Below are 26,178 nucleotides of genomic sequence, written 5' to 3'. Positions count from 1 at the left end.
TAAAATAAAATAAAATAAAATAAAATAAAATAAAATAAAATAAAATAAAATAAAATAAAATAAAATAAAATAAAATAAAATAAAATAAAATAAAATAAAATAAAATAAAATAAAATAAAATAAAATAAAATAAAATAAAGAGATATAATTTTCCAAATATTTAATGCCAGAGGCAACATGTTACATAAACAAAATGACCCCACTATACTTTTAATCTACCAGCAATCTATATATCAAAGAATTACTTATCCTGTATTGCATTGCAAGATGCTATGCAGAATGGTAAAATTGTACTACAAGTGGAAAGATGTCTAAAAGTTTTGTATACAGGAATAATAGTATTCCTGTATATGTTACTGAGCATAAATATTCCTAAAGTGGAATGTTAAAACAAGCTATCTGTATGAAGTGTTAGTATGTGCTAGCATTATCTATGCCTCAAAATGATAACTTTGCTATTTATAAAAAGTTGTGAAACTAAAAAAGTACCTGAAATGAAGGCTTAAAAATAACATAAGTTAGGTCTAGGGTATTGCTGCCTTCACCCTTCCTGCTAATAAGTAGTACATATAGAGTCATGTATCCAGCCATTTGGGTGCTATTACGTATCATTGGTACAAATACATAGAGGAATAACAAAAAGGCATCTCAGTCACCAAATTTGCATATTTGCATAATTTGAATATGAATATTGAAATTATATTTGAATTTTTTAGCTTTCATGACAAGGCAATAATTCAAACTGCAGTTTTTTTTTTTTACAGCTTACCTTCTTAACATTCTGTATTGCATCTGTTGCTAAGGATGGGTTTCCAGGTCCATTGGAGATAAAGAGGCCATCAAACTCATCTTTCGTATAGTCGTAATTCCACGGAACCAACTTCACTTCGGCACCTCTCTGCAGAAGACAGATACCAAAACCTTTCATCCTATCCTGACTCATATCTTAAACAATTAACAATTTAGAAAGCTGGCAGTATCATGAACTGCAGAGGTCATTCCATCTATCAATACAATCACTGCAAACTTAGTCCAAATTTGTGACCAACCAGTCACACTGACCTTTGACCTTTGAGTGCAAAAGGTTGTTATGCTAATTATAGGAGATCCACAAACAATAATTACACAAGAGTAATAAACACATATCAGTCATATACTGTTAACCTAGACATTTGCAAACTTAAATCACAGGGTCTTGCTAACAACTAGTAAAATAAATCAATTGAAACAAAGTTGGAAATCGGTTTCCATGGTTACGTTTTTTACCTTGACAAAACTCCTGATTATGTGATGCTTGATACCACAGTCAACAGCAATAATCTTGTGAGGATTTCCCTTCCCAAAGATTTTGATCTCTTTAGTCGATACTTCTGGCAAAAGATTTCGAATGTTCGGATCATCAAACTCAATTGGCTGGTCGGAAAACTCAATTTTCCCGAGGATAGTACCCTGTTGAAGGAAGTAAAGGTGTTAGTATGGAGGAAGTACTGCAAACTTATTTTAGGAATGTTGGCATAATTTAGCCCCTCTGTATCATCAAGTTTGACAATGTAAACTAACCTGCACTGTGTCATCATATCAAATATCACGTAATAAAATAATTGCCAGACCAGAAATATTCAAAATAGTAGAACAAATATTCAGGTCATTTGAAGGGTATATTTTTGGCAAAATATTAATTCTGTGCAAGTGAGTTGACTGCTGCCGGTGCAAGTTGTATTTCAATATAATTATTGTAGCTTAGAAAACAACTTGCTCAACTTGAAGGCTCATTAGACAGAGTGGCTGGACAACTAAGTTTACCACAAGCTCAGACTGATGAGGTCAAGTTTCAATTGACACCATTCTGATGCACTTTTAACCATATTCAAGATATTCTGTACAGTTTGGCGAAACTGCTGAACGTTAGAGGTTAAATCATGGCAAAGAGCTTGCTTCAACTTTACCTGATCTCGAATCTTCTTGGTCAGCTGACGAGTATCTATACCATAGAGTGCCGGGACATTCTCCTCGTTCAGCCATTCGGACAAAGATTTGACGGAATTCCAGTGACTGTGTTGGTGTGAGTAGTCCTGCACAATGAGGCCCTCAACCTACCGATACAAACGTCAGTCTTAACAATCATCAGAACATTTCCATGTAAGAAAATTATATAGGGTACTTGATAATAACTTGATGCATTGGTACATTTGATAAAGTCGAGAGACTTGATTCAGGACCCTTCGCTGTCATCACGAAAATTTGAAGAATGTTAAACAACGTTATAATTGAAAATTATGTTGAAATCCACCACAATGTGGAAGTAGAGCCCTCAGGGAAATGAGGTCATTGACCTGGAAGTGGGTCATTGAGGGCGTAGTGCAATATGAAACAGGTTTGCAGGACCGGTATATGGGTAAACTGCATGTTAAGGCTAAAAAACAGTTAAGACAGGAGTTTCTTTGATTTTGGACTTTATTTCTTTTTCTTGCTTTATCCAAAATATTTCATTAAAACTTCTATATGTACTTTCTATCTTTTAAATGAAAAAGAATAACCCTACTGTTAAGTGAGTAAAAAACTATGATATATGTTGACAGTGGAACAAGGTAGTTTTGCAGAATATGTATCCCACTTTACAAACATTGTTGAATGATTGTTTACCTGTACTTTAGGTGATTCAGCAAATTTGTGCAGGCCATACTCATCTAGTTCTTTAGTATCTGGTACGCCATAGTTACCGACTAAAGGGAAAGTAAGGGCCAAAATTTGTCCTTTGTAACTGGGATCTGTCAGAGCTTCAGGATACCTAATGAAAATAAAAAAAACAAGAAAACTTTTAAACTGTTTTATCTAAACAAGCTATGTAGTATTCAGGCGCGTAGCCAAGGGGGGGAGGGGCAAAGGGGGCAGCAGCCCCCCCTTGAGCATATTTTTTACAAAATTTTTAAAGGTTTTTATGATATCGCTAGTATTTTCAAAAGAGAAAATGCTAAGATGCAACTTACAAGGCATGGGAAGTGCCATTTCCGCCGATCTGGGAGGCATTTACAGCCAAAATTTTCTTGTACGCTTCGCGCCAACCATGGTGGCGCTACGCTTAGACAGTTTGCAATGCCGAATCTACAGTTTCGCCCCTACCATGGCAAATTCCTGGCTACGCGCCTGGTAGTATTCAGACATAACGGGAACACCTTTAAAGTAGCATTTACTGGGTTCTTTAAAAGATCCATACTGTACCAGGTAGGCCCTTTCTAGCAGCTGATTGCATTTTCAGCTGACTTCTTCTCTTTCTTTAAGGGAAGCCTTGCAAATCTAATCGCCATGTCCAGGCCTGTGAAAATCTTGCACCATTGGCTAAATGCACACCTGCTGATAGCCAGCATAGTTAACAGCACAACGTCATGACAACACAAAGCTGCTTATTGTTCACAAACAATGAGCAAACTTGGCCAAGTAAGCAGATTAACTTTGGCAGTTTTGACGGTCAATAGAGCTGTAGTTTAAATTGCAAACTGCGTTACACACTAAAATCCGCCAGTACCAAATGTCCGAGATTCAATACTTTATATGATCCTTGCAGAAAGTGTTTTGTTAGTTCTGTTACACACACAGATAGGTTGTAGAAGTCTTAACACAATTAATAACTTTTCCTTACCCAACAAGCCCTGTGTTGAAAACTAGTTCTCCTGCTGATGAAGACCTGTGACCAAATGAAAAGCCTTGAAACTTACTTCCATCTTCTAGGACCAAATAAGCTTTGGTCGCCTGTAGAGAACAAAAAGAAATACTTTCTGAATTTTATTCTGCATAAACCTGACGAGGAATAAAGTACCAACAAGATCATAACAAACTTTGCCAATATCGATGTATTCTTTAATAGTCGAATATCAATATAAACAGTAACACTAATAGTAACGGATAAGTAAAAGATGAGCCGGACACATAATAACATCTGCAGCTTTATTCTACCATGTAGTAAATGCTGAACTGGCATACAAATACAAACAGTGACTAGATGGAGTTACAGTAAGGTGTCCTGGTAGACCAATCGATCTAAAGTAGAACCTTGGCACTAATATCAATGAGTATACAACAGAACAGAAACACTACAGGCTTTGTGACTTCTTGCCATAAAAAAAAAATAATAATTCACTAAGATAAACCTAATAAACAGAGCATTGAGAGCAGGTGACTGAAATTTGTTGAACGTTTATGACAGAACCATGACTGTTGACGAAAGAACCAGCTCTTTGACTAGTGAAGAGGTATTTGCAATGCTCAGCTAATGGGATATATTAAACTTTTTTATGATACTCCCCCTCCCCCCCCCCTCTAATGAGAGGGAATACTTCTATCTGGTATCTTAAAACTGCTATGCAATATGGAAAAATTGCTGTACAAGTTCAAATGTGTAATTTTAGTGCTTTAGTACACAGGAACCATAGTATTTTCGAGGAGAAAATTCAGAGCTTGTAACACTGTCCAACACTTGAAATACTTAATTATTTCCTGCATATATGATAAAAAATCAACCACAGAAACAAACCAAAGCTCATAGAACCAATGCATGAAAGAAACAACCTTCTAAAGGTAAGTACTCTTTTCCCTTTTAAGTTGGTCCTAAGCCAATTTTAATCTGTAAAAAATTTATGTGTTAAGTGAAGCGGGCAAGAGAATGAAATAGCATGAAAAGTGAAATCAACAGTGCAACCAGCAACGTTATTAACTCTTATGGTCTTCTTATGGTCCTAAGCCAACTTAATCTGTAAATATTTATGTGTTGAGTGAAGCGGGCAAGAGAATGAAATAGCATAAAAAGTGAAATCAACAGTGCAACCAGCAACATTATTAACTCTTATTAGTAGCCTGGTATAGCATGCGAGCTACAGTAAATATTATATTGGGATATTGCAGTCACATATTACAGTAGCATTTAATTAATGGCATCTATAGCCACAAAGTAAATGTATACCTACACAGAGCTAGTATACAGTACAGTTAATTAAGGCTGTAGGAAACAGACCTTTTAACAAAGTATTAATTAGATACTGTACATGTGGCTACCAAGGTTTACAAGAACTATGAAATCACTTTTTACAATGTGTGCATAACTGCTAAACTCTCCCAGTATAACTGCAAGTACAAATAGGCCACATTGAAATTAAAACACTGGTCACTTCAATTTTGTAGTTTTAAGTTGGATTGTAAATTGTTGCTGTTCTACTTAAATGAGATATATTTGGTGATCTTCTACCATGGTTGATATTTGAAGTCCTCACAAAGTACATGACCGAGGACTGGTCATATAGATAGACTTTCATGGTGAGTAACAGTATGTACAGGGTTTCTTAACAATTGTGTACAACAATACATGTCTTGGTCAGGGAAATATTTTCTGTCAATTATACCAGAAGCACTCCTTGCTAATCAATTTCTAGACTGATGAGCATTCTCAGTAATGCCTAACAATTTCAGTAGGCTAATAATAAAGGATTTTTGCAATCACTCTACAAAAACAATGGCATGTGATGTCATTGTCACTTTTCAGAAAGTTCTGTTAAAGCCGATCCTGAGTTTAACGTTTCATCTTGGAGAATGATTGACAAACGATGCATAGTAGAAGTGGCAGCTAATTCCTAAGAGGTTGGTTGCATCGCAGTGATGTCAATTCTGATGCAGTATACTAAATATAGTTGTTTTACTCTTGCCAGAGAGATCCTTCAGTGCTCAAGTAGAAATATCCACATCATTATATATCGTGGCAAATTCTCTTCAAACTAGCTTTTAAAGACAAATATCCTTTCAAAACCTTTTTCTCACTTTTCCTTGAAATAATGATACCATTGGAATGTTTACTACCCTTCATGCCGTTATCAACATGAAAACATTCAAAAGAAACCTTCTATATCTGTTGCCATCATGACATACTATGGCTGGTCATTCTTACATAGTTTCAATAGAAATAAAACTTTCAATATGAAATAAAAATTTAAAAATCATATACCTGCCATGAAATATGCTAACAGGATGGAACTTTCACCGGACAAGTGATGCAGAAATCAATTTTGTAAGCATTCACTTGGCACCATTTTAATAAACAGAAATATATTATTATTATATATTTTATAAACAGAATTCGTAGAAGTACGTACCTTTCTTCTCTCACTTGGTCGAATTGTGCTTGTGGAAAAGGATTTGCATGTGTGGGACACCAAATTTCTCGCCACCCATTGTTGTCGGGAGAGGAGAGAACAACTTTGCAAGTAAGGCATGATGCAAATCTTATGACTTCATGGAAATGACCTAGGAGAAATAGGAAAGTGAAGAAACCGTCTTGATGGCTTCCATGTTTTTCCCAGTTTGAAAGTTACCATAAATATTTCACTAGATTTAAGTCGTATAATTTGAAACAACTGATCATTGAATGATGGTTATCACACCAGTGCTCATTTGAAATCTTTAGGGTAGCAGCTGATAACTGATATTCATGTGCCTTTTTGAGCTTCTAAACAATGTATGTTACCATTTTAATGAAGGTTGTGGCTGTGAACCCTAGCTGTTTACCCTAGCACCATCAGGAGCATAGGCGTAGGAGCCCAATTTGATTTGGGGGGAGGGGGGGGCTGTAACGACTTGCCCGAAAAAAATAACCAACATTTTTTTTAATGTGCATATCAAATAGGCATGCACATGTTCCCATGTTGTTGAAGCCAACTCCAGTTTAGAGATAAATAAGGTCATCCCTAATAAAATAAAAATATTTGTGAGAATGGTGCATTCTGAGGCCTCTTTAGGCTATAAATAAGTTTACATGCAAGATTGGACTATTAACTACTTAAAGTTTCTAATGCGTTAGGGGAGGAGGGTGAAAGGGGCAGTGAAGTGTATGTACCCCACCCCTGGATCTCCCTGCAGTCTGCTAAATAAGAATCACATCTGGCATATTAACCTTAGGGTACATTATTAGCACCCTTAGGCCTTAAAGTGCCTTACTTTACCGACGAATGGGTAGCCTAGGCCCTAAATAAGCACCACTAAAAGGGATTTAAGACTCGCCCCAAACCGCGTGCCTCGCTCTGAAAAAGTTAACTTTCCGTTGCTTGCAAGTGAAGTTTTCTTCTTGCCCCTACAAAATACAGACAGTAATGAAACGTGATACGTTGTTATCTTTTATCTAGACCTGAGATGTCCATTGCTGCTATGTTCTATATTTTCTGGGATCGATGGTGGTGTCTAACACTTCTGTTACACCTTATTAGAAACTAGGTCAGATTACCGGCATAGACGTTTCTTTGTGCGCGAGTCTTTACACCCTTTAAAGAAATGTTGAATCTGACTGTCAGCAAAAATCCTACTAGAGCACGTACATAAACGCCAACTGAGCTCTACAAAGTATGAGTAAGAGAAAAAGTTATTAGTTAACAAGACAAGAGTTAGGAAGCTTATCTTTGAAACAGTCTAGACTCAATGCATGCACAATGTCTGGCAAAGCATTCCAATCTTTTAAGGTGTGGGGGAGAAGGAATATTTATATAAATTCTTTCTAGCATAAGGAACTTGGAAGTTAAGATCATGTTTACTTCTTGTGTTATCACTTTTTGTTGGGATTAGATTATCTTTATCAATTGATACAAGAATGTTATTGATTTTATAATTTGTAGACGTGTGTGCTTTAATTCTTCTGGTTTTTAACAGGGGTCAATCTAATTACTCAAGCATATTTGTCACACTGGATTTATAAGCCTTGGTAATGAAACAGTCTAGAAACTTGTCTACATAAGCCACATTGTTGTTAGTATTTTAATTTACAGCCTAACACTGGAATATTTCCAAAAGACATCGGTTTGCCGTAACTAGTTGTTGGATGTTTTACTTAAGCTATTTCCGACCCGCGAAATTACAAACCCTGCTGAAGGCATGCATGGCTGGCATGATTTTACTTAGCCTACTACTACTACTAGTATGAGACCATAATTTATGCGATTTAGGCTAGGTGACCTATTTCTGCGTAATCTTAATTATTTTACTAAAAAGATAAGAAAAAATATTTGCTCACTGTTGGTGCATCCAAAATAGTCACATAGAGATACTGTATACAAATTTAGTAAGATCCGTCCACGTTACGGGTAAGAACGGTGAAAGAGGGTCAAACATCACAGCCAGACAAACACCAAACAAGCGCACGTTGGGATCTAACGCAATCACACAATAACTCAGCTGCTCGGTTTGAAGCTAGCAGCTGTCAGGGAGCAAAACAGCAGATTGGACATTTTTCGCCAGGAACAGCCCTGGCAAACAGATCCAAGCCTCATCGGTTTAAAGCTAGCAGCCACCAAACGAAGACACAAAGATCTATATATTTAGGCTTGTTTGTTCGAATTGAAGATGTTTTCGAATTTGAAATAGTGATAAAATGTATATGGTCGTTTTTAGTCAAGATATCAGTTTTGTTATCGATAGTAGAACTAAAGTACGTGAAAGAGGAGGGTCTCGTCTCTTTTCTGGTATTATTCCGGACACCAGGGTAGAATCCACTGAGTACACATATCAGTGGTACAAAAATAATAATAATAATAATAAAACGTGCTTGCGCACATGGCCGTTGTTTTGGAACATCGTTGGTGTCCTTACTAGTGTTAGTTGCTGCTGCTAGCTTCCAACAGGCTAACGTATGTTAATCCTGGGCGCGACACACCGTACCGATAGTCCTCTCTTGCATCATCTTGTTCTCAGTGCGGAAATGTAAATATTTTCTAGGTCTTTGACCCTGTTATGCTTAAAATTTAAATGCGATAATTAAATTTTGTTCCGAGGAACTCTGCTTTATTTGTCTTTATAAGTCTAACGTTAGGCCTAAACCAAAGGTCTAAGCTAGTAGTCAGTACTACTATTAACGTTAGATCTGTTCGCGTGTTCGGTTAGGCTACTGGGAGTGGGGAATCGGGTAGGCTAATAGCTTTCCGCTTGCGAAGGTGTGTCATAATGGTATTGGTACAGTTATACTTGCACTATATAGTATAACCAACCTTTAAGAAATTCCTGTTTTTATGGTGGAGGCCAAGTCAAAATAATTTACCTTCTTGACTTAAACTCCAGTAAAAGATAGTTCTTCCCCTACAGTAGTAATAATAATGATTTAAAGGCATTGAAGACTCGCCCCAAACCGTGTGCGGCCATCTGAAAAAGTTAACTTTCTATTGCTTGCTAGTGACGTTTTCTCTGTGTCGCTCCAAAATGCAGACAGTAATGAAATGTGATACCTTGTTATCTTTAGCTGGACCTGAGATGTCCATCGCTGTATCATTAATACACTGTGCTGTGGGTATTGGCCGCAGCCGTATGTACTGACTGTACACTATAGTGTCTAATTACCGACGGTAGCAAGCTGTGTGTGTATTTTCTAGGATCGATGGTGGTGTCTAACACTGCTGTTACACCTCATTCGAAACTAGGTCAGATTACCGGCATTAGACGTTTCTTTTTGGGCGAGTCTTCACACCCTTTAAGTCCCCCAGCAACACACACTCCAGCATAAACTATCCTGTGAGTGTGAGCAAGGAAAATATGTCGTTCCTGAAAGCATAAATTATAACGGCTTATATTTATAATGTTTAGGTCTATCTAATGATGAATACCCCATCGCTCCATTAGGGAGATGTGTCATTAGCAAAAAGCATTTGTGAAGTAGCCTAACTTAAGGCCCTACTATTTAGTAGCCTAGTGATTTCCCCACCTTGACTTTGGCTCCAGCAAAATATAAGCTGTGTGTTGGAGAAGTGCAGAGTATGCTGTAAATTCTGTGTCATAACATGCACTGCACCAGTTTAGGTCACAAGTCTAGTTATTTAGGCTGTTATAGCAAGTATAACTGGACAAGACAAGATCTACTGGGCATCACAAAAGCAAATATTCTCACACAACTCAATTTTAAATTCAGTGTGGAACTTGATCCTGCTGTTTAGGCTTACAGTATACTCATTATGCCTGCTTAAAAAGGTTGCCTCAATTATTCTTAATGATTAACAATGAAAATCTTTTCCCTTAACAATAGAATAGTTTCAGAGTTGTATGAGTTGAGATAATTGCTGTACATTTTGAGTTCACTTAACACATGCACTCTAAGCAACCTCTCCACTGTAAACAAAATCCTATACGGTTTAGTGTTGCGCCAGGAAAATGCACAAAACAAGTAGGTATAGGATCACCCAAGAAGAAATAGTTAATGCAAATGATTTCAAGTCTCTATCACTTTGAACACAAAATATTGAGTGACAACCACCACTTTGAATGAACATTTTCATTCATTAATTTGCCCTCTGTGATTTATACAAAATACTGTAGGAATAGCTTGAGGGTTTACAGTTTCCAGTCCATATCTCTAGATGGTAAAACCAATGTTGTAATGTAGTTGAGGCGAGTAACTTTGAAGCCAATTCAATGACTTACTTTGTAGTGAATTTACTGTATACTGTGTTTTTCCTTGTTTTTTCCAGGTGTCTAGGAATCTCAATACACAATGGTGTTAAGAGCTCGACTTCGTAGACTACTGGTGGGTGGTGCCCTTGTGGGTGTAACTGCTGTCACCACAGGTTACTTCTTCTCACTTAGAAATAAAGATAGATTAAGTAAGGTGAGTGGTTATTCCTGTATTTATTCATAAGTACTCGGCCATACTGTGCCATATATTAGCTGGTAGAATTTCTATGACTTGCACCAGATACCAAGTTAATTATTGCAGGTTTATCCATTCTTTCAAAAATCAACTCAATGATTTTTAGAGATGCTTTAATTTGATTAACTATGTTTCAGTGTGTGATATTGGTTCATATTAATACCTGAAATGGTGTTTGCTTCAACTTTGTAGTTTTGTCACTTTACATTTTCAGAGTCGACAAGCACATGTAATTTCTGCCGATTTTCGAAGTTCACCTTTACCTTCGAGAGCCCAACAGATTCAGACATTACAGAGTACGCTAGAGTATGATGTCTTGGTTATTGGTGGGGGTGCTACAGGATGTGGGGTAGCCCTGGATGCTGTCAGTAGGGGTAAGCAACTGTTCCCTTTGTTACTAAGTGCATGTGCAGGGATGTAAGTCTTCCGTATTTTTACGGAAATCCGGATTTTTTTAAATTCCATTAAAGTTTCCACAAAATTGTACGAATATCAAAGACACAACGCGGCAAAAATGCCTGGCCCGTTGCAGCAAGCTAACTTCAATTTTCACTCATCGATCAACCAAAATACCATTTCCTGTTACACATCGCATTGCAATGTACAACATTGTGCCATGTGAACATCGTTGCGTACTTGCGAACTTCAAATCGCCATAGCTCATTTCTGTCGTTGAAAAACCTTGCCTAATTCACATCTTCTTAACTGCTGGTGCTCGACATAAGTTTCGGAATTAACGCTTGTGATATTTGTGAGCGGCGGAAATCTACGGGATACGCATATATGGTAGTTGATATTCGTGATCGCATTCGAATGTGAGACTGTTTTTTATTTTGGAGTTCGCTGCGACGTTTTCGTAACTTTGAGCTAGCCTAACATAACAATAGTGTGTAAGTAGTCAGAACTAGGAGTAGGATGTGTTAGCGCTAATACTTTTGAGCTAGCCTAACATAACGATAGTGTGTAAGTAGTCAGAGCTAGGAGTAGGATGTGTTAGGACGGCATTCACCTGGGGTCTCCGAATAGTTTTCCGTATTTTATTTTGGGCTGCACTTACATCCCTGCATGTGGTGTTTGACTGTTTTGCCTTGTTGTTTAGCACTAACACAAGTTTATCTCCCTAAAGTAAAACCTGGTGTTTGTTAAGCCATTCTATGCAGCAACAGATATCACTTTCAAGCCTGTTATTTCCTTTTATTGCATAATTTTAGTCTATTGAACAGTATCACTTTAAGTCTATGTTGAAAGTTGATGCCAGTCTGTGGTTCTGTCCTGCAGTTCCATGGCAAGTAATATATACACATAGTTCTTTGTTCGTACATTATACTAAATGGATTATATAATCCATTTAATATAATGTCCATATGGATACATGACTCCAGGAGAATGTGGCCAAAAAAACCCCAAAAAACATGAAGGATTTCAATTGTAGCAATTTCATTGTCCAATCCTTTAAAACAAACTCAGGTACCAATCAATAAACAAGTTGGCCAAATTCTTCTTTTGCTACTTCGCTTTCTCCTCCGCTTTAAACATGATTAATTTATCTTATTCATACTACTTCTCTGTACTTATCATTTTTAGGATTGAAGACAGCCTTGGTTGAGAAGTATGACTTTTCCAGCGGCACAAGCAGCCGTAGCACCAAACTTGTACATGGAGGTGTGAGGTACCTGCAAAAAGCAATAATGGGCTTTGATTACGACCAGGTATAAAACTCCTGGAATCACATGTTACATTCTGATTGGCCTTTAAAAGACAACATCTTGAACTTTGACCTTGGTGGTCATATTAGTCAGCTTTTGCAACCTTCTGTGTTCTAACAGGAGGTATTTCAAGGCCAGTAAATGTTGATGGTTTGATTACCAAATTGGCCCTTATTTTGGCACTAGGATGATAAGGACAGGGTAACACAGATTTTGAATACAGTATGTGCATTAAACACCTTTCATTTGATTTAAACCCTTTCATATCAGATTTGATACTTTTAGTGAACCATACATGCCTGATAAATACACGAAACGGCTTACCTTCTTATTTTTGGCTGGGACGTCTTCATATGAGATTATTTAATAATATTTATTTAGCTGCTCAGTGTTTAATGTTCTTAAAACTGAACACTGATTTCTTCATTGTTGCGAGTAAGGTTGGGTGTTGTGTTGATAGACCAGGTGGAAATTGGTTTTGTGTATAGTTTTCTTTATGTGTGTTTGTGTGTGTGATCATTAAATTATCCTTATTTCTGTGTTTGGTTCATTTACAGTACAAACTTGTGAGGGAAGCTCTCCACGAGCGAGCTAACTTACTGGAGATAGCACCACACCTTTCTTACCCCCTGCCTATCATGTTGCCTGTGTACAAGTACGTATAGTTAGCTTTCATGCCATAGTAGATTAGAAAGGAAAGTGCAGGGAGGGGGGGTGGGGGGTTGGGGAGGTTGATAGGAGAAGACTGCAGAATTGGAAATCAACATGGTAAAATGGAAAGATACATATTAAAAAATGTAGACATTTCTCAGAAGTACATATATATTTTCTACATCCAGCTTGAAGATTCCCTTTTGAATGTAGTAGAGTTTTAATTCTTTGGCTGTTTATACCATTAATACAAATGTTAGTGTAACTGTAAGAAATATCTTGTGTAGCGTAAACCCAGGGGTAGTTATGCTCCTTGCTAGCAAAAATTAAACACTTTGTGAAGGAGTAACCTTGTAAAATAAATCTTTCATCGCGTCTTTTATTCATGTCATGTATCCTCATCACAAAATAAACAAAAACAAAATGACCAATGATTCAAAGACGGAAAACAAATAAATAGCATCATATTATCATATTTTATTACGTTTAAGTCTAACATAACTTCATGGACACCATGGGGGGGGGGGGGATATCGGCCACTCATGTTAATGTACATATCTTGATCAAGTGAGGAAATTACTCTTAGGAGGTAGAGCTAAAGCATGACAGACTCACAGAAGCAATTATTGTTTATCAACTTTTAAACTTTTGCACTTTTCAGATTATGGCAGGTCCCGTATTACTGGGCAGGCATTAAGATGTACGACTTTGTAGCTGGGACTCAGAATTTGCGATCGAGTTACTTTTTATCAAAGTCCAGAGCTTTGGAGCAATTCCCCATGTTGAAGAAGAAAAAATTATGTGGAGCCATTGTTTATTATGATGGTAAGTTTCTGAATCATATAGTCAATGTGTTCACTGGTCACATGTGTGTTCACATGGTCAATGTGTTCACTGGTCACATGTGTGTTCACATGGTCAATGTGTTCACTGGTCACATGTGTGTTCACATGGTCAATGTGTTCACTGGTCACATGTGTGTTCACATGGTCAGTGTGTTCACTGGTCACATGTGTGTTCACATGATCAGTGTTCACATGGTCAGTGTGTTCACTGGTCACATGTGTGTTCACATGGTCAATGTGTTCAATGTTCACATGTGCGCATTTTCATAGATCCAACAAGCTTTGCTTGATTATATCAAATTCACAAATATGACTAAAATATGATAATTTTATACAGGACAGCATAATGATGCCAGAATGAATATTGCAATAGCCTTGACAGCTGCTAGGATGGGGGCGACCATCGCCAACCACATGGAGGTGCTCCGTCTCATTAAGATGAAGAACGAGGAGGGAGAGGAGGAAATTAGAGGGGCGGTGCTTCTCGACAGAGTGTCAGGTATGTGACCAAGCTATATGTCAGCAGCTTGCCTTGTATTTGATTATGTTGTTTAGCAGCTTCTGATCTTTGAAATATTCAAGTTCCAACTAACATCAAAACATCAACACTCCTCCAAATGTCATCACTTTTGAATGGAAATGTAAGACTAATTTCCCCCCAAGAGTATTTCTTGACTCTAAGCACAACTGGACATTTCTAGGATATTTGATATTAGACATAATATAAATTCCTTGATGGATGAATGATTGATTGATTGAAAGACAATATCACCACTACACAATCACCTGTTGTAAAAAAAGGCTCTCAGGATCTCTTCAAGAAAGACTCCTTTGGTTCAAAATGCGATGTAAGGTAACTGTTGTCTCATAATCTTACTCCACATGACGCATAACATGAACAACACATGACATTAACTACTTGAGGGAATGCAGCACTTAATGAATTAGTCAGCTGAAACTTAGATAGTATACCTGAATATCTTAAAACAAAGTTCAGCATTTAGTCTGTCATATATGGGACATAATTAAACACCGACACCAGTTGGAACTCATTCAAGTTTACTACTTTCTGATTACCAGGTAAAGAATACAATGTCATGGCCAAGTGTGTAGTGAATGCTACAGGTCCTTACACAGACCGTATTCGTCAAATGGCTGACCCTGATGTAAAGAAGATCTGCCTGCCCAGTGCCGGGGTGCATATTGTCTTACCAGAGTACTACAGGTAATAACCGTAGTACTGCTATAAGCAAAGACAGAGAAAGATTTAAGATAGAGAGAGGGTGTAGGAACCCCCACACTCCCCCTCCGGCCCTGCACACCACAACCTGTTAGAACTGTCTGAACTCATTCCTTTACTTATGAGTGACTTGCAAACACAATCATTATCACCCCCTGCACTCCACCCCCCCCCCCCAGACTCCACCTTCCTTGTTCAGACTCTTTTCTGAGAAATATTAAAGAAGGAGCCATCGTTTAACACTTAGCTATGCCCATTCCTCAATCACTCTCGACTACAAGCAAGAATATACAGCAAAAATAAGTGATACGTGCAACAGTTTAGTTCTGTGCATCATAGTGAGTAAATTTATACAAAAGTTAATGCCAGTTGAGCCCAGTTTGCACTTTTGTAGACCATGGACACACTGAAAAGGTAGTGAACCAGGGGCTACTTTGTACAGAAGGTGAATTCTGGTCAGGGGTAATCTTGATTTTAAACTTCATTACATTCTTAGTTTCTCTGGATCGGAAGCAGTACTTTAAGCAAACTTTGTTGTCACATTTTAATGCAATGGTGTATATGTACATTTCTATCCTCAGTCCTACATCTATGGGGTTACTTGATCCCTCTACTAGTGATGGGAGGGTCATCTTCTTCCTCCCATGGCAGAATCTGACAATTGCAGGAACCACTGATAGCCCCTGTGATCTGACAGACTACCCTACCCCCACCGAGAAAGACATCCAGTTTATCCTGAAGGAGATTAAAGATTATCTGAGTAAAGATATCATGGGTATGTTTATTAATATTTGATATTTAGTGAAGGTTGGTCAGTGATTGATTGACTGGTGTCTATCTGTCGGTTTTTCTGCTCGTGTAAATGATGCAATTATTAGAATGGATTTAGACAAGCTTTGGATGGAGCTTTCCATCACTCATTACATTTTGGATGTTTAAATAAAGATTTTATTGGTCATTTCATACAGGTTTTAATTTTTATTGCATGTTGCTGTAAGTTCAGTTTGTTACTACTAGAATTTTTAAATGTTTCCACTCGTCAATAGTGTTTGATATATGAGACACCAAAGACCAGAAGCTGGTGGCCCGCAGCATTCATGCAGCCAGGCTGCTGGACAATCCATTAGTTCAACCTCGCTAGTGCAGGATTCCTGCAGCCAGGCTGCTGGACAATCCATTGGTTCAACCTTGCTAGTGCAGCATTCCTGCAGCCAGGCTGCTGACAATCCATTGGTTCAACCTTGCTAGTGCAGCATTCCTGCAGCAACGGCAGCTTTCTTAATTTTGACACAGGGTCTTATATTGTTTGTTTAATAAATTATTTAAACTTTTCATATAGCAAATTTTGTATTAATTCTGCATATACATACTTTGTGGATGTAGATCAGACATGAAACAAAGGAATATAAGCAAGGTATGTCATAAAATTTGAAAAAGTAAAATCCTCCAAGCTTATTTGTGACAGATTTGTGAAGAAGCTTCGTGTGGTGGCTGTTGTTTCATCCGACACCTTCTAAATCAGATTTAGTGGTAAGATATTTCTTTAGACGTTTTAGAAGGAAGTGCAGGTGTTATATTCTTTTAAATATGATGTTTATTTATGATCCTTTCTCTTATGACTGATCCAGTTCGTAGAGGTGACGTGCTTGCTGCCTGGAGTGGAATAAGACCGTTGGTGATCAACCCTAAGGCCACAGACACCCAGTCAGTAGCCAGGAACCACATCATAGATATATCTCAAAATAAACTGGTCACGATTGCAGGTGAGGATAAAACTTGAAACAGAATAATGAAATGTTTTCAAAGTTTGCAATTTTGGCGTTAAATATGGGCTCGGTGAGACACCCACCCGTCTATGAGGGTGTTTAAGTATGGTCAATTGTGAGCATAATACAAACAAATACAAATGAGCTTCATTAAATACAATGAATCCATAGATTTGATATCAATTTTTTTTTTTTCATTAGGTGGTAAGTGGACAACTTACAGAAGTATGGCCAAGGATACAATGGATGCTGCAGTGGAGACCTGTGGATTGGAACCTCGGAATGATTCTCTTACGGATGGCCTCATATTAGAGGGTGGTCACGGCTGGGGTCCAGCTAGCTTCATACGACTGGTGCAAGATTTTGGGTTAGAAAATGAGGTTTGTATGAATAAAAATGACATTTGAAAGATTTTGTATGGGTTAAGGATTTATAAATTAAATACACAAAATTGTCTACAGAGTTGTCATATTGTCAATTTGGTATTGCTAATGTTTGACTAAGTGCTTTTTGGAAGGGAGTGGATGGGGGGGGGGAGTTGAAGAACAACTATTTATCATTTATTTATATTGAAAAGTTTTATTTATATTTATTGAGACATGACAATCTGCTTGAACGGGTTCAATAAAAGAATTTTTCACAACCCGGTAGAAAATATTCAAGGATTGTTATTAGCTGTGGTAATGTAACAGCAAATATGACAATTTATTAGGGCAATCAAATCTCTGAAATATATTTCAGCTCGTTTAGTGTTGTGGGTTACTTCAGGGCCTATGTATTTATTATAATTGTAGAAGCCTCGCAGAAGCTGTTCCTAAAGTTTTAAATTGCCCTCAACTTATGATTGGTAATGGATGATATTCATATCTCAGCATTTTCTATATTACTACTACAGTTTGCAAGGTCATTTCTTTAACATTTTGATGCCTTTTTTAGGTAGCACAACATCTCTCCAACACTTACGGTGACAAAGCGTTTGAAGTTGCCAAGATGGCTATGCTGACTGGGAAACGATGGCCGGTAGTCGGAACACGACTAGCACAAGACTTTCCCTACATTGAAGCAGAGGTAACAGTTTGTACGTCTCGTGTAATTATTTGTCGCAAAACACATTGCAAGTCTCCGTCCTGTCTTATGAACAGTCTTCTTGATTTCATCACTTTCTCATAAAGGAGAAATTAACTAGCCTCATGGGTAAGCTATCTGGGAAATAGATGTCCAAGCTTAACAAGCAAGATTTTTTCCACATTATTTCTGCCAGTAGTCGACAAGCTAGAAGTCGTAGCATGACAGTCATAACATATATGGTGGTTAAATTGGCTCGCGAAAAGAAGCTGGTGAATTGCACCATATTTCCAGATGACGGAAAATGTCTGTTCTTTTAGTAATGTATAACATCAAGTCCATAGTACAAGCTAGTTATTTTTACATTTCTGATTATTGATTCTAAGGAAAGGTTGTCAAGTGGGTCATGGCTCAGTCCTCATGGAAGGTCCTGGTTTGTGGGTCTAAAAGTTTGTGGCCCGCTGTGCTAATTACTTCATATTAGGTTGGGTAGCAGGAAGTTCAGAGGCCAGATATAAATCTTGTCTACATATCCTGTTCGTGTAACCTTCCTGTTCCTGTAGACTTTCTGTTCCTGTAGTTCCTGTAGACCTTTGTAAACTGACTATGTCATCCATATTGGATCTTAACTTTTATTTATTTTTTTTATTGAATGATTTTTTTTATTGAATTTTTTTCATTTATATATTTATTTTTATATTTTTAAGGGGAATGAAAGTTGAGTTTATAAGCGTCCATTTCTTTGACTTGATATTTGTCAATAGGTAGTTTACGCAGTCAGGAAGGAGTATGCCCAGACAGTCATCGATGTCATCGCCCGCAGAACCCGCTTGGCATTCCTCAACGTTCAAGCAACCGAGGAAGCACTTCACAGAATCTCTGATATCATGGGACAAGAATTGAATTGGAGCAAAGCAAAGAAAGAGGTGACAAGATATAATTTTCTGTTTTTGATTCCTTGGCGTTAGCCGTAGGAATCTATGCGGTCATGTGTGCGTGTGTGTGTGTGTATGTGCGTGTGTGTGTCTGTGTGTGTGTGACGCCAAGCTTGAAATTAGGTTTTCTCAGCAATCCCAAGGTAGATTGATCTCATTCTTGGTACATAGGTTACCCATCATGAGTAGACGATCCCTATTTATTTTGGTGCTAATATCATGAATATTAATGAGTGGGCGGGGCTTAGAGTGATTTTCAACAAATGTCAATATCTTCGCAACCGTAAGTTCAATTTTCATGGAACTTAGTTTGGTGGTACAAGAGGAAAGTCCTCTATATGAATATGGTGACAGTTTGTCCAATCTCATTATTATTCATGAGGGGCGGGGCTAAGTGTTGTTTTTCGCAAAAAAGCTTGAAATTAGGTTTTCTCAGCAATCCCAAGGTGGATTGATCTCATTCTTGGTACATAGGTTACCCATCATGAGTAGACGATCCCTATTTATTTTGGTGCTAATATCATGAATATTAATGAGTGGGCGGGGCTTAGAGTGATTTTCAACAAATCTTCAGTATGACCCGGCCAGGAGTCGAACCCCTAACCTTCCAGCTGCAAGTCGGAATTCTACCCCAATACTATTAATGAGGGGGCATGAATATTAATGAGTGGTAGAGCTTAAAGCAAATTCTTTAAAATATCAATTTGTTCATCAAACTTGAGCTGATAGAAAGGAACAACATTTGTGTTGATGCTACATTAATATTCATAAAAGGTCGGAACCAAGTGTACACAATGAACCTACAGTAATATTTAGATGCCAAGGAATCTCAAAACCTCTTGGTTTTCTTGTTAAGGGATTGATGTCAGGCAGATATTTTGTACTCAAATACTGGTTTATGTTGTCATATCCAATCACATTAATACAGTTGATGCCCTAATAGTTTACCTGTTTAATGTCTAGCGTCATGACTATTCTCAGCATTCTGTTTCGTAGCTGTTATTTGCTTCCCAAATGTATCACCAGAGGTGCATTGCTCTAGCATACAGATGCACCTCTGTGTGCAAGTATTAAAGTGTCTTGTCAGTTGTTGTGAAGATAACATCTGCTGAGTTGAAACCAGCTAGCACACTCAGCCTCTAGTCAATTGAAGCCTAACCAATGTTATTAATAACTGAGGGCAGCACACTTGTAGTGAGTCTATACTTGTATTCTCACATAGTTACCTGTACTTGTAATCTCTCTCTCTTACTTGTACTCGGGACATTGAGGAAATCTAGTGCAGATACTTGTACCAGATTACACATATGTACTTAAGCTTAGAACCTTTTACCCGTTCATTTACTTAAATACTACAGGAAATTCTGCATGTTCTTGTGAACAATTTTTGATATGCTTTCTACAAATCTTAAATGCAGAAGTAAGCTTAGGACCATTCTGCTGTGTTTGGCTTCATGAGATTGTCAAAAGGTGTGATTATCACATTGGAATGGGAAGTTGATTTGTTTACTTAATTTCTTGTGAGTGCAGCATCGTGTGATTCCACATAACCGATGTTATCCATAGAACATTTAGTTTGATGGAAGTAGAGGTAACGAGAATAGTACCCAAATCTGAAATCGGACATTTCTTAAGACAACTCTGTAAAGTCGTTTGTCTGATATATCCGCCTACTGCAATAAATTGCCAGTGCTTTATTCTCACCAGCAAGTTCGTTCAATTTCTGTTAAAATTCAACGAAACAAGGAATATTTTCAACCTTTGTAGGAGGAGATAGCTCTAGCCAGACAGTTTCTGAACCGTGAGATGGGATTCAATTGTCGCACATCATTGATGAAGATTCCCATCAACTTCACAGAGGGAGAGGCGGAGAAATACAAGAAGAGATTCAGGACTCTAGACAGTCATGGGAAGGGTTTCATAACCCCCAACGACTTGCGACAATTCTTGGAGGTAAAATATCTGTTTTTGAGGATGAGGTGCTGAAACTTGCCTTTTTTTTTACTTGTGTAGAGAACTTGACGAGTTATTCGACTTCTGTTGTGATGCTGGTTAAAGGAGCTGGCTGCATCTTTAATGTTAGGGTCTCTCTCACACAAATAAAATGACTTATCTTATCTTGTGTTATACAGAATAATCAGAAGTCAGATTGGGTGTGCCGCACTTTCGTAGAATTGCAAAAGCCTTGACTATTTTGCATAAAAGAGTTGTTTTGGATACGGTATTGACTCTTTAACTGCTGTCGAAGATCGGAGCATTTCATCTTTCTGACGAGAGAATGATAGAGGTTGGGGTTGTAGTTCCGTCATGCAGATGGGTGCACAAGTTACTTGTGTCTATAAATCTTGTGCAAAGTACAAAAGGATCGCTTCATTCTTGATATAAACTCATGTCAACTGTCTTATCTAAACTGACAATAAATGGACTCGGTTTTAGCTGTGTAGTAGTCATAACTATTTCCTTGTTTTGTATGTATGTATGTATTTTAGATCCTCCTGCAGGAACTCGCGAAGAAGCAATCATTTGGCTTATCAAAGCCACAAGCTGACCAAAGTCAGTCTCTTAGATTCATATTTAACGTCCATGATTATGAATTTTCAATTGTCAACAACTCTGTAACTGGACTACATACATTAATCTTAGAGAGACTCAAACTCGGGACCTTATGATTGAAAGGCAACGGTGTTAACCACTGAGCTAACACTCCCTAACACTCCTATAATTTTCATTCTCATAACAGGCTGCTGGTGAAACTGTGGATGAGGATGCCCTGAGGAGCATGCTGAATGAAGTAGATGCCAATAAAAATGGCAGATTAGAAGAAGATGAGTTTCTGCAGGTAGAAATATCAACCCACTTTGACAATATTTTAAATTTGCAAAAGAAATTTGAGGTATTAATAAGATTCAAACCAACAGCAGGCTTAGGTTATCTGGTCTTGTGTGCTATAGCCATTCCATCTCTGATTCTGGGATAAAACTGCCAGATGGGAGGGGGAGCTTGTCAGAAGCCAAAAATGAGGTGTCGAATATGGGCACACCAGTTTCACTTTATACATTTCAGAAAGTCTCTAAGGACAAGATAAGGCTTTGTAAAGCACAGTTTCATGTCTGTATTTCTGTCAACTGACAAAATCGGGCCAAACAGTATTGAACATTAATATGTTACATCTAACATGAAAAGAAGAAATTTTGTTGATTGTAAGAAGAACCTTATGAAAAGTGCAGAAATCTGGATCAAGTCTCTGGAATTCCGAATCAAACATTGATTCCCACTGCGAAAGAACTCAGCAGATTAGCACCCATCTACAAAACTGAAACACCTCATGTACACCAAGCTGCCCTAACTAAAACACCAAACTTAAACACTGCATGAACACCAAAGCTTCTCTAACTAGAACACAAAGTTAGGTGCTCGCTCAGAGAATTTATTTTACGACAGTTTGAGATATTTATTGACGAAAATCTGTCGTGTTTAAATGGTCCATATCCTTCAACATTTCACTTCTTGTTTGTTCCTCGTTTAATGTCTCCCGTTGTTTTTATCCGCCACTAGCTTATGAGCGCTATCAAAACTGGTGCCATAGCCAATGTACGATTGGAGAGCGCCCTCAGTAGGTGGGAACAGAAGAGGCATATCCCGACAGATCGCAGTGGGGGCGGTGTCTAGGGACTGACGAATCTTGACGAGAAAGGTAGCTGTTCTTTGAAAGTGTAAATTTTTTTCCCTTATTCTCAGGAGAGAGACATGAATACAAGGTAACATAAGTGTGGGTTTGTATTGGTGTTGTGGTTTTTTTTGTAGCACTTTATTAAAAAAGTAAATAAGAAAAGGCCTTGAAATCACGGAAATCAATGTGTTTTCTGCAAACTATGAAGATTTCTCATAGAAGAAATAGAATCTCTTATAGGTATGGCCAGCCAAAGAAGAAATTAGAAAAAAACAGGTTCTGATTTCAGGCAAAGTATTACCGAGGGAGGTGGGTGTCGATTGCATCCACTATGCAAGAAACAGCTTTTCCTGTTGTCGAAAGAATTGCATTACATGCTGAGTTTTTGCTCTATATGGCAGTTTCTTCATCAGTGAATATTTTCTAGCCTGAAATCCTCTACCCATTGCCCTATCTTCCCATATTCATATAACTTACCTACCCCCCCCCCACCCACACCCCTATTAAAATTTTGTATAATATGAGATTCTATAGAGTTCACAACAATATGACTGATACTTGATTATTAAAATGTTTGGAAAAGAGCAATCAAATTTATGGCTTAGAATGAGGTTAAACATTAATATCGAAATGTGGTTTGCAAAGTATCTAGATAGAGCAAGAAGCAATGAGAAGCTATTCTTATCACGTTTTGATACCATCCAAGTTAGTCTTTCTATTTATCTGTCTGTTGTAGGTGAAACAATAGGACAGCATTCACAGCTTGCTATTACGTTTCATAGTAATGGGCTCTTAAGGTGTTATTGACTTAGGTACAGATGCAGAATTGTGGTTAACAGGGGTGAGGAAGTTGGGAATTTTTTCATAATGAGAACACTTTGGTTAAGAATTTAAGGACAATTATGTATCAGGTGGGTGATGTAGAAGGTGTCTACTAATCAAAGTCACCGGCCAGTGATCTGTAATAATTTATTGTTGAATCTTTGTATTAGATACTTATTTTGTGTACTATCTAGTGTGTTTGTCATTAGCAGTGGTTTGTACTTGTAGAGAGGATGTTTTTGAATTGATATGACTTAAGTCTATTATGTAGTTAAAATGTTATTTATCCTCTGTAATGTCTTTCAAAACTTTGGTGAAATTCTCAGTTTAATGATCTATTAATAATATACCAAATTGGTACTAATAAGTATAAGAGAGAAATTGAGAAGAAACAGTTCTTTTGCAGAATTCAGATTTTGTGGATCTGCATATATGCTTCAGCGTCGCAAAAAGAAAGACTGTCTTTTAAAGAACTTTGGACAGCATCTTTTACAGCAAGTTAAGTGGGTGACAGCAGAAAGTTCATCTTCTTAGCATATTACAAGAGTAAAGTTTAAGTTAAAGATGTTGTCAAGCTAGCATTTGTAATCTCGTATCATATGCAAGAATTCCGCCAATTTTCGATTGTCCAAAACTTTGCAAACACACAAAGAAATATAATGTATGTAAAATTGATATATATGTACAATGAATTAATTGACAGAAGCTTTTTTATCCGACTGCGAGTAGCAGCTTTCTCATAAAAGGCAACTGTTTTCAGGATAGATATTTTCAAACTTGTGATGTTATTGCAGACAAATATGTTGCTCATTTTGGAGGAAAGTTTCTCAAATACTAATAATGTGTGTAACTATGGAAACATAACTCAACAATCATTGCAACTGAAGAAATAATGCTGAAAAATGTAATAGACCAAGGATATGTAACTTGTGTGGGACCCTTATTGTATCACTCCTGACAAAAGATAAGATCTTCTAAATGTTTATTTCAAATTTATAACGAAGTAATGCAACTAGATGATACACAGAGGAATAGTAACCAGGAAACCTGTTGGTCTAATTACTACAGTATGGGGTATTTAGCATTTTATGTTTAATAGAACACAGGTTTATACTGCCTTTATGGAACTCATTAAGTTTTATTGTCAACTTTTTATTTTTCTACTTTTTTTGTTTTATCATAAGTTTTTCACTTGCAAGTGGCTTATCAAACAAAATGTTGTAGGAAGTTATAAAAAGCAAAACATACACATCTCTAAATATACGACGCTAGTTGGTAACAAAATTCATGTTTCATTGTAGCAATGCTGTTGTATTGATTAGCTCACCTACAACTTTGATTGGTTGCCTCTCATGTATGTTAGCCAATGAGATTGCTAAGAATTAAATGCTTCCTTTAATTTACTTTATATGTCAAGTAACCACTGGTTGGGTCGTTACCTCTGGTCTTCGTATGGTCTCAGCTTTAATACGTTATTGTTGAGACTTCCTCTTATCTTCCGACTGTTGATTCTAATGGAAACTGTAATAATTGACTTGCATGATGTCTCTGTGAATCTTTGCTTGCTGCCAAACTCACAAACATATTAACTGTCAACTTATGTTCTGCAAAAATATTTTAACTTTCATAGAAAAGAATGTATGTTTAAAGCTTTTTAACCCATCTACAACAATATTAAAATGTCTTGCCTAATTAGTAATTTTATCCCTTTTTAAGGATGTGTGCTTTTGTGACAGAACCAGACAGCTTTTCTAAAGGTTTGAATTCCTTTCTACTTCTTTCTGTTTTGCCTTGTATTCACAAAAAAAGAAAGTCGTCTTTGAAATGTTTGAAGCATCATATGCAGATACAGTATGCAGAAAGAAACCAATCCAAAACCCAAGCTTGGAAAATGGAAACGTGTGAAAATTTGTTGCTTTCACTAGTGTATTAAATAATGTAGAGTCAGAAATATATAAATATATATATATATATATATATATATATATATATATGAAAATCGTAATGAGTTGGAAAATCAAGAACAGTGAAAAAACTTTCAGCCTCCACCGGGATTCGAACCACGGGCCTCCCGCTCTGTACGCGGACACCCTAACCACTAGGCTATGGACGCTGATTGTATGTCCAGAGGTTCGAGATATATATATATATATATATATATGAATCATTCAAAGCCAAAACAGATTGCTGACGGGAGCTAACTTGACAGTGTTCCGAATATTAATCAGGAGCCTGGAACAATCTTTCTTAGTGTCCACCACTGGCTGTGGTCTTGAAGTATACAGCATGGAGTAACATTCAAGCATCACCTAATATCTCAGATTTGTAGTGACGGGCTGATGAGATTCCTGGTTGGCAGGTACCTGGGCACATCGTCTTTAAGATTATCTGGTGTGCTGGGCTTCCTTGATGGGATCTAGTTGTTTTCATTGTACCTGAGGCTATTAACAAGCTTTTTTTTTATATATATGTTAAATGTTTAATAAACAACTCATTTGACTTTACATTTAGATCGCAGATTTTTGTCATGTGATATTTTATTGTCTTCACCAGCATCTCTGTCAGTACTAGAATATGAAACAAACGGTTAAACAGTTGATTTATTTCACAGAGCCTTACTCTGCACAAAGTTTGTTGGTAAATGACTGAAAGGCCTCGGAAGTTGATGTCCTGTGCCATGTCCTTTGATATTAAATCTCTTTATATATATATATATATATATATATAAATAAATCATTTGCTCCTTTTGGAACATATCATCCTTTCAGAGATAATTTTAATCAGTGTTTGAGAGATGCATGCTTGTATTTCTGTGTTTCTTGTA

General features: G+C 37.2%; 2 protein-coding genes across 3 annotated transcripts in view; one reads left to right on the top strand and one right to left on the bottom strand.

Annotated features, from left to right (window-relative positions):
• The window catches only part of LOC139964617 (carbamoyl-phosphate synthase [ammonia], mitochondrial-like), a 33,105-nt gene extending 24,851 nt beyond the window's left edge, over nucleotides 1-8,254 (bottom strand). The window contains exons 1-7 of the mRNA XM_071966369.1: nucleotides 8,039-8,254; nucleotides 6,135-6,285; nucleotides 3,638-3,747; nucleotides 2,644-2,788; nucleotides 1,947-2,093; nucleotides 1,267-1,449; nucleotides 770-898 (exon numbers count right to left, since the gene is read on the bottom strand). Of these exons, the coding sequence (XP_071822470.1) occupies nucleotides 770-898; nucleotides 1,267-1,449; nucleotides 1,947-2,093; nucleotides 2,644-2,788; nucleotides 3,638-3,747; nucleotides 6,135-6,254 (834 nt within the window). The 5' untranslated portion in view covers nucleotides 6,255-6,285; nucleotides 8,039-8,254. The remainder of the gene's footprint in view (nucleotides 1-769; nucleotides 899-1,266; nucleotides 1,450-1,946; nucleotides 2,094-2,643; nucleotides 2,789-3,637; nucleotides 3,748-6,134; nucleotides 6,286-8,038) is intronic.
• A 324-nt stretch (nucleotides 8,255-8,578) lies between these two features.
• On the top strand, nucleotides 8,579-25,166 carry LOC139964619 (glycerol-3-phosphate dehydrogenase, mitochondrial-like). Of its 2 annotated transcripts, none has more exons than XM_071966373.1 (16): nucleotides 8,579-8,724; nucleotides 10,476-10,612; nucleotides 10,869-11,028; nucleotides 12,239-12,363; nucleotides 12,918-13,015; nucleotides 13,673-13,836; nucleotides 14,194-14,355; nucleotides 14,937-15,081; nucleotides 15,678-15,871; nucleotides 16,725-16,859; nucleotides 17,064-17,242; nucleotides 17,799-17,930; nucleotides 18,692-18,853; nucleotides 20,630-20,815; nucleotides 21,603-21,701; nucleotides 22,418-25,166. In XM_071966373.1, exons 2-16 carry the CDS (start codon nucleotides 10,499-10,501, stop codon nucleotides 22,529-22,531), a joined length of 2,169 nt encoding a protein of 722 aa, XP_071822474.1. In that variant the 5' UTR covers nucleotides 8,579-8,724; nucleotides 10,476-10,498; the 3' UTR covers nucleotides 22,532-25,166. The 2 variants fall into 2 exon arrangements, with proteins under 2 accessions (XP_071822474.1, XP_071822475.1); XM_071966374.1 differs by having other exon boundaries at nucleotides 8,715-8,739.
• The last annotated feature ends 1,012 nt before the right edge of the window (nucleotides 25,167-26,178 follow it).

This window comes from Apostichopus japonicus, chromosome 23, assembly GCF_037975245.1.
Source record: "Apostichopus japonicus isolate 1M-3 chromosome 23, ASM3797524v1, whole genome shotgun sequence".
Lineage (NCBI taxonomy): Eukaryota > Metazoa > Echinodermata > Holothuroidea > Aspidochirotida > Stichopodidae > Apostichopus > Apostichopus japonicus.
Note: the sequence above shows the minus strand (reverse complement) of the source record. Positions and strands in the feature narration are given on the sequence as shown.

Coding starts and splice junctions, on each gene's coding strand:
- LOC139964619 (XM_071966373.1), top strand. CDS start 10,499: ATGGTGTTAAGAGCTCGACTTCGTAGACTACTGGTGGGTGGTGCCCTT. Junction 12,364..12,917: donor TGGGCTTTGATTACGACCAG/GTATAAAACTCC, acceptor GTTCATTTACAG/TACAAACTTGTGAGGGAAGC. Junction 17,931..18,691: donor TTCCCTACATTGAAGCAGAG/GTAACAGTTTGT, acceptor ATTTGTCAATAG/GTAGTTTACGCAGTCAGGAA.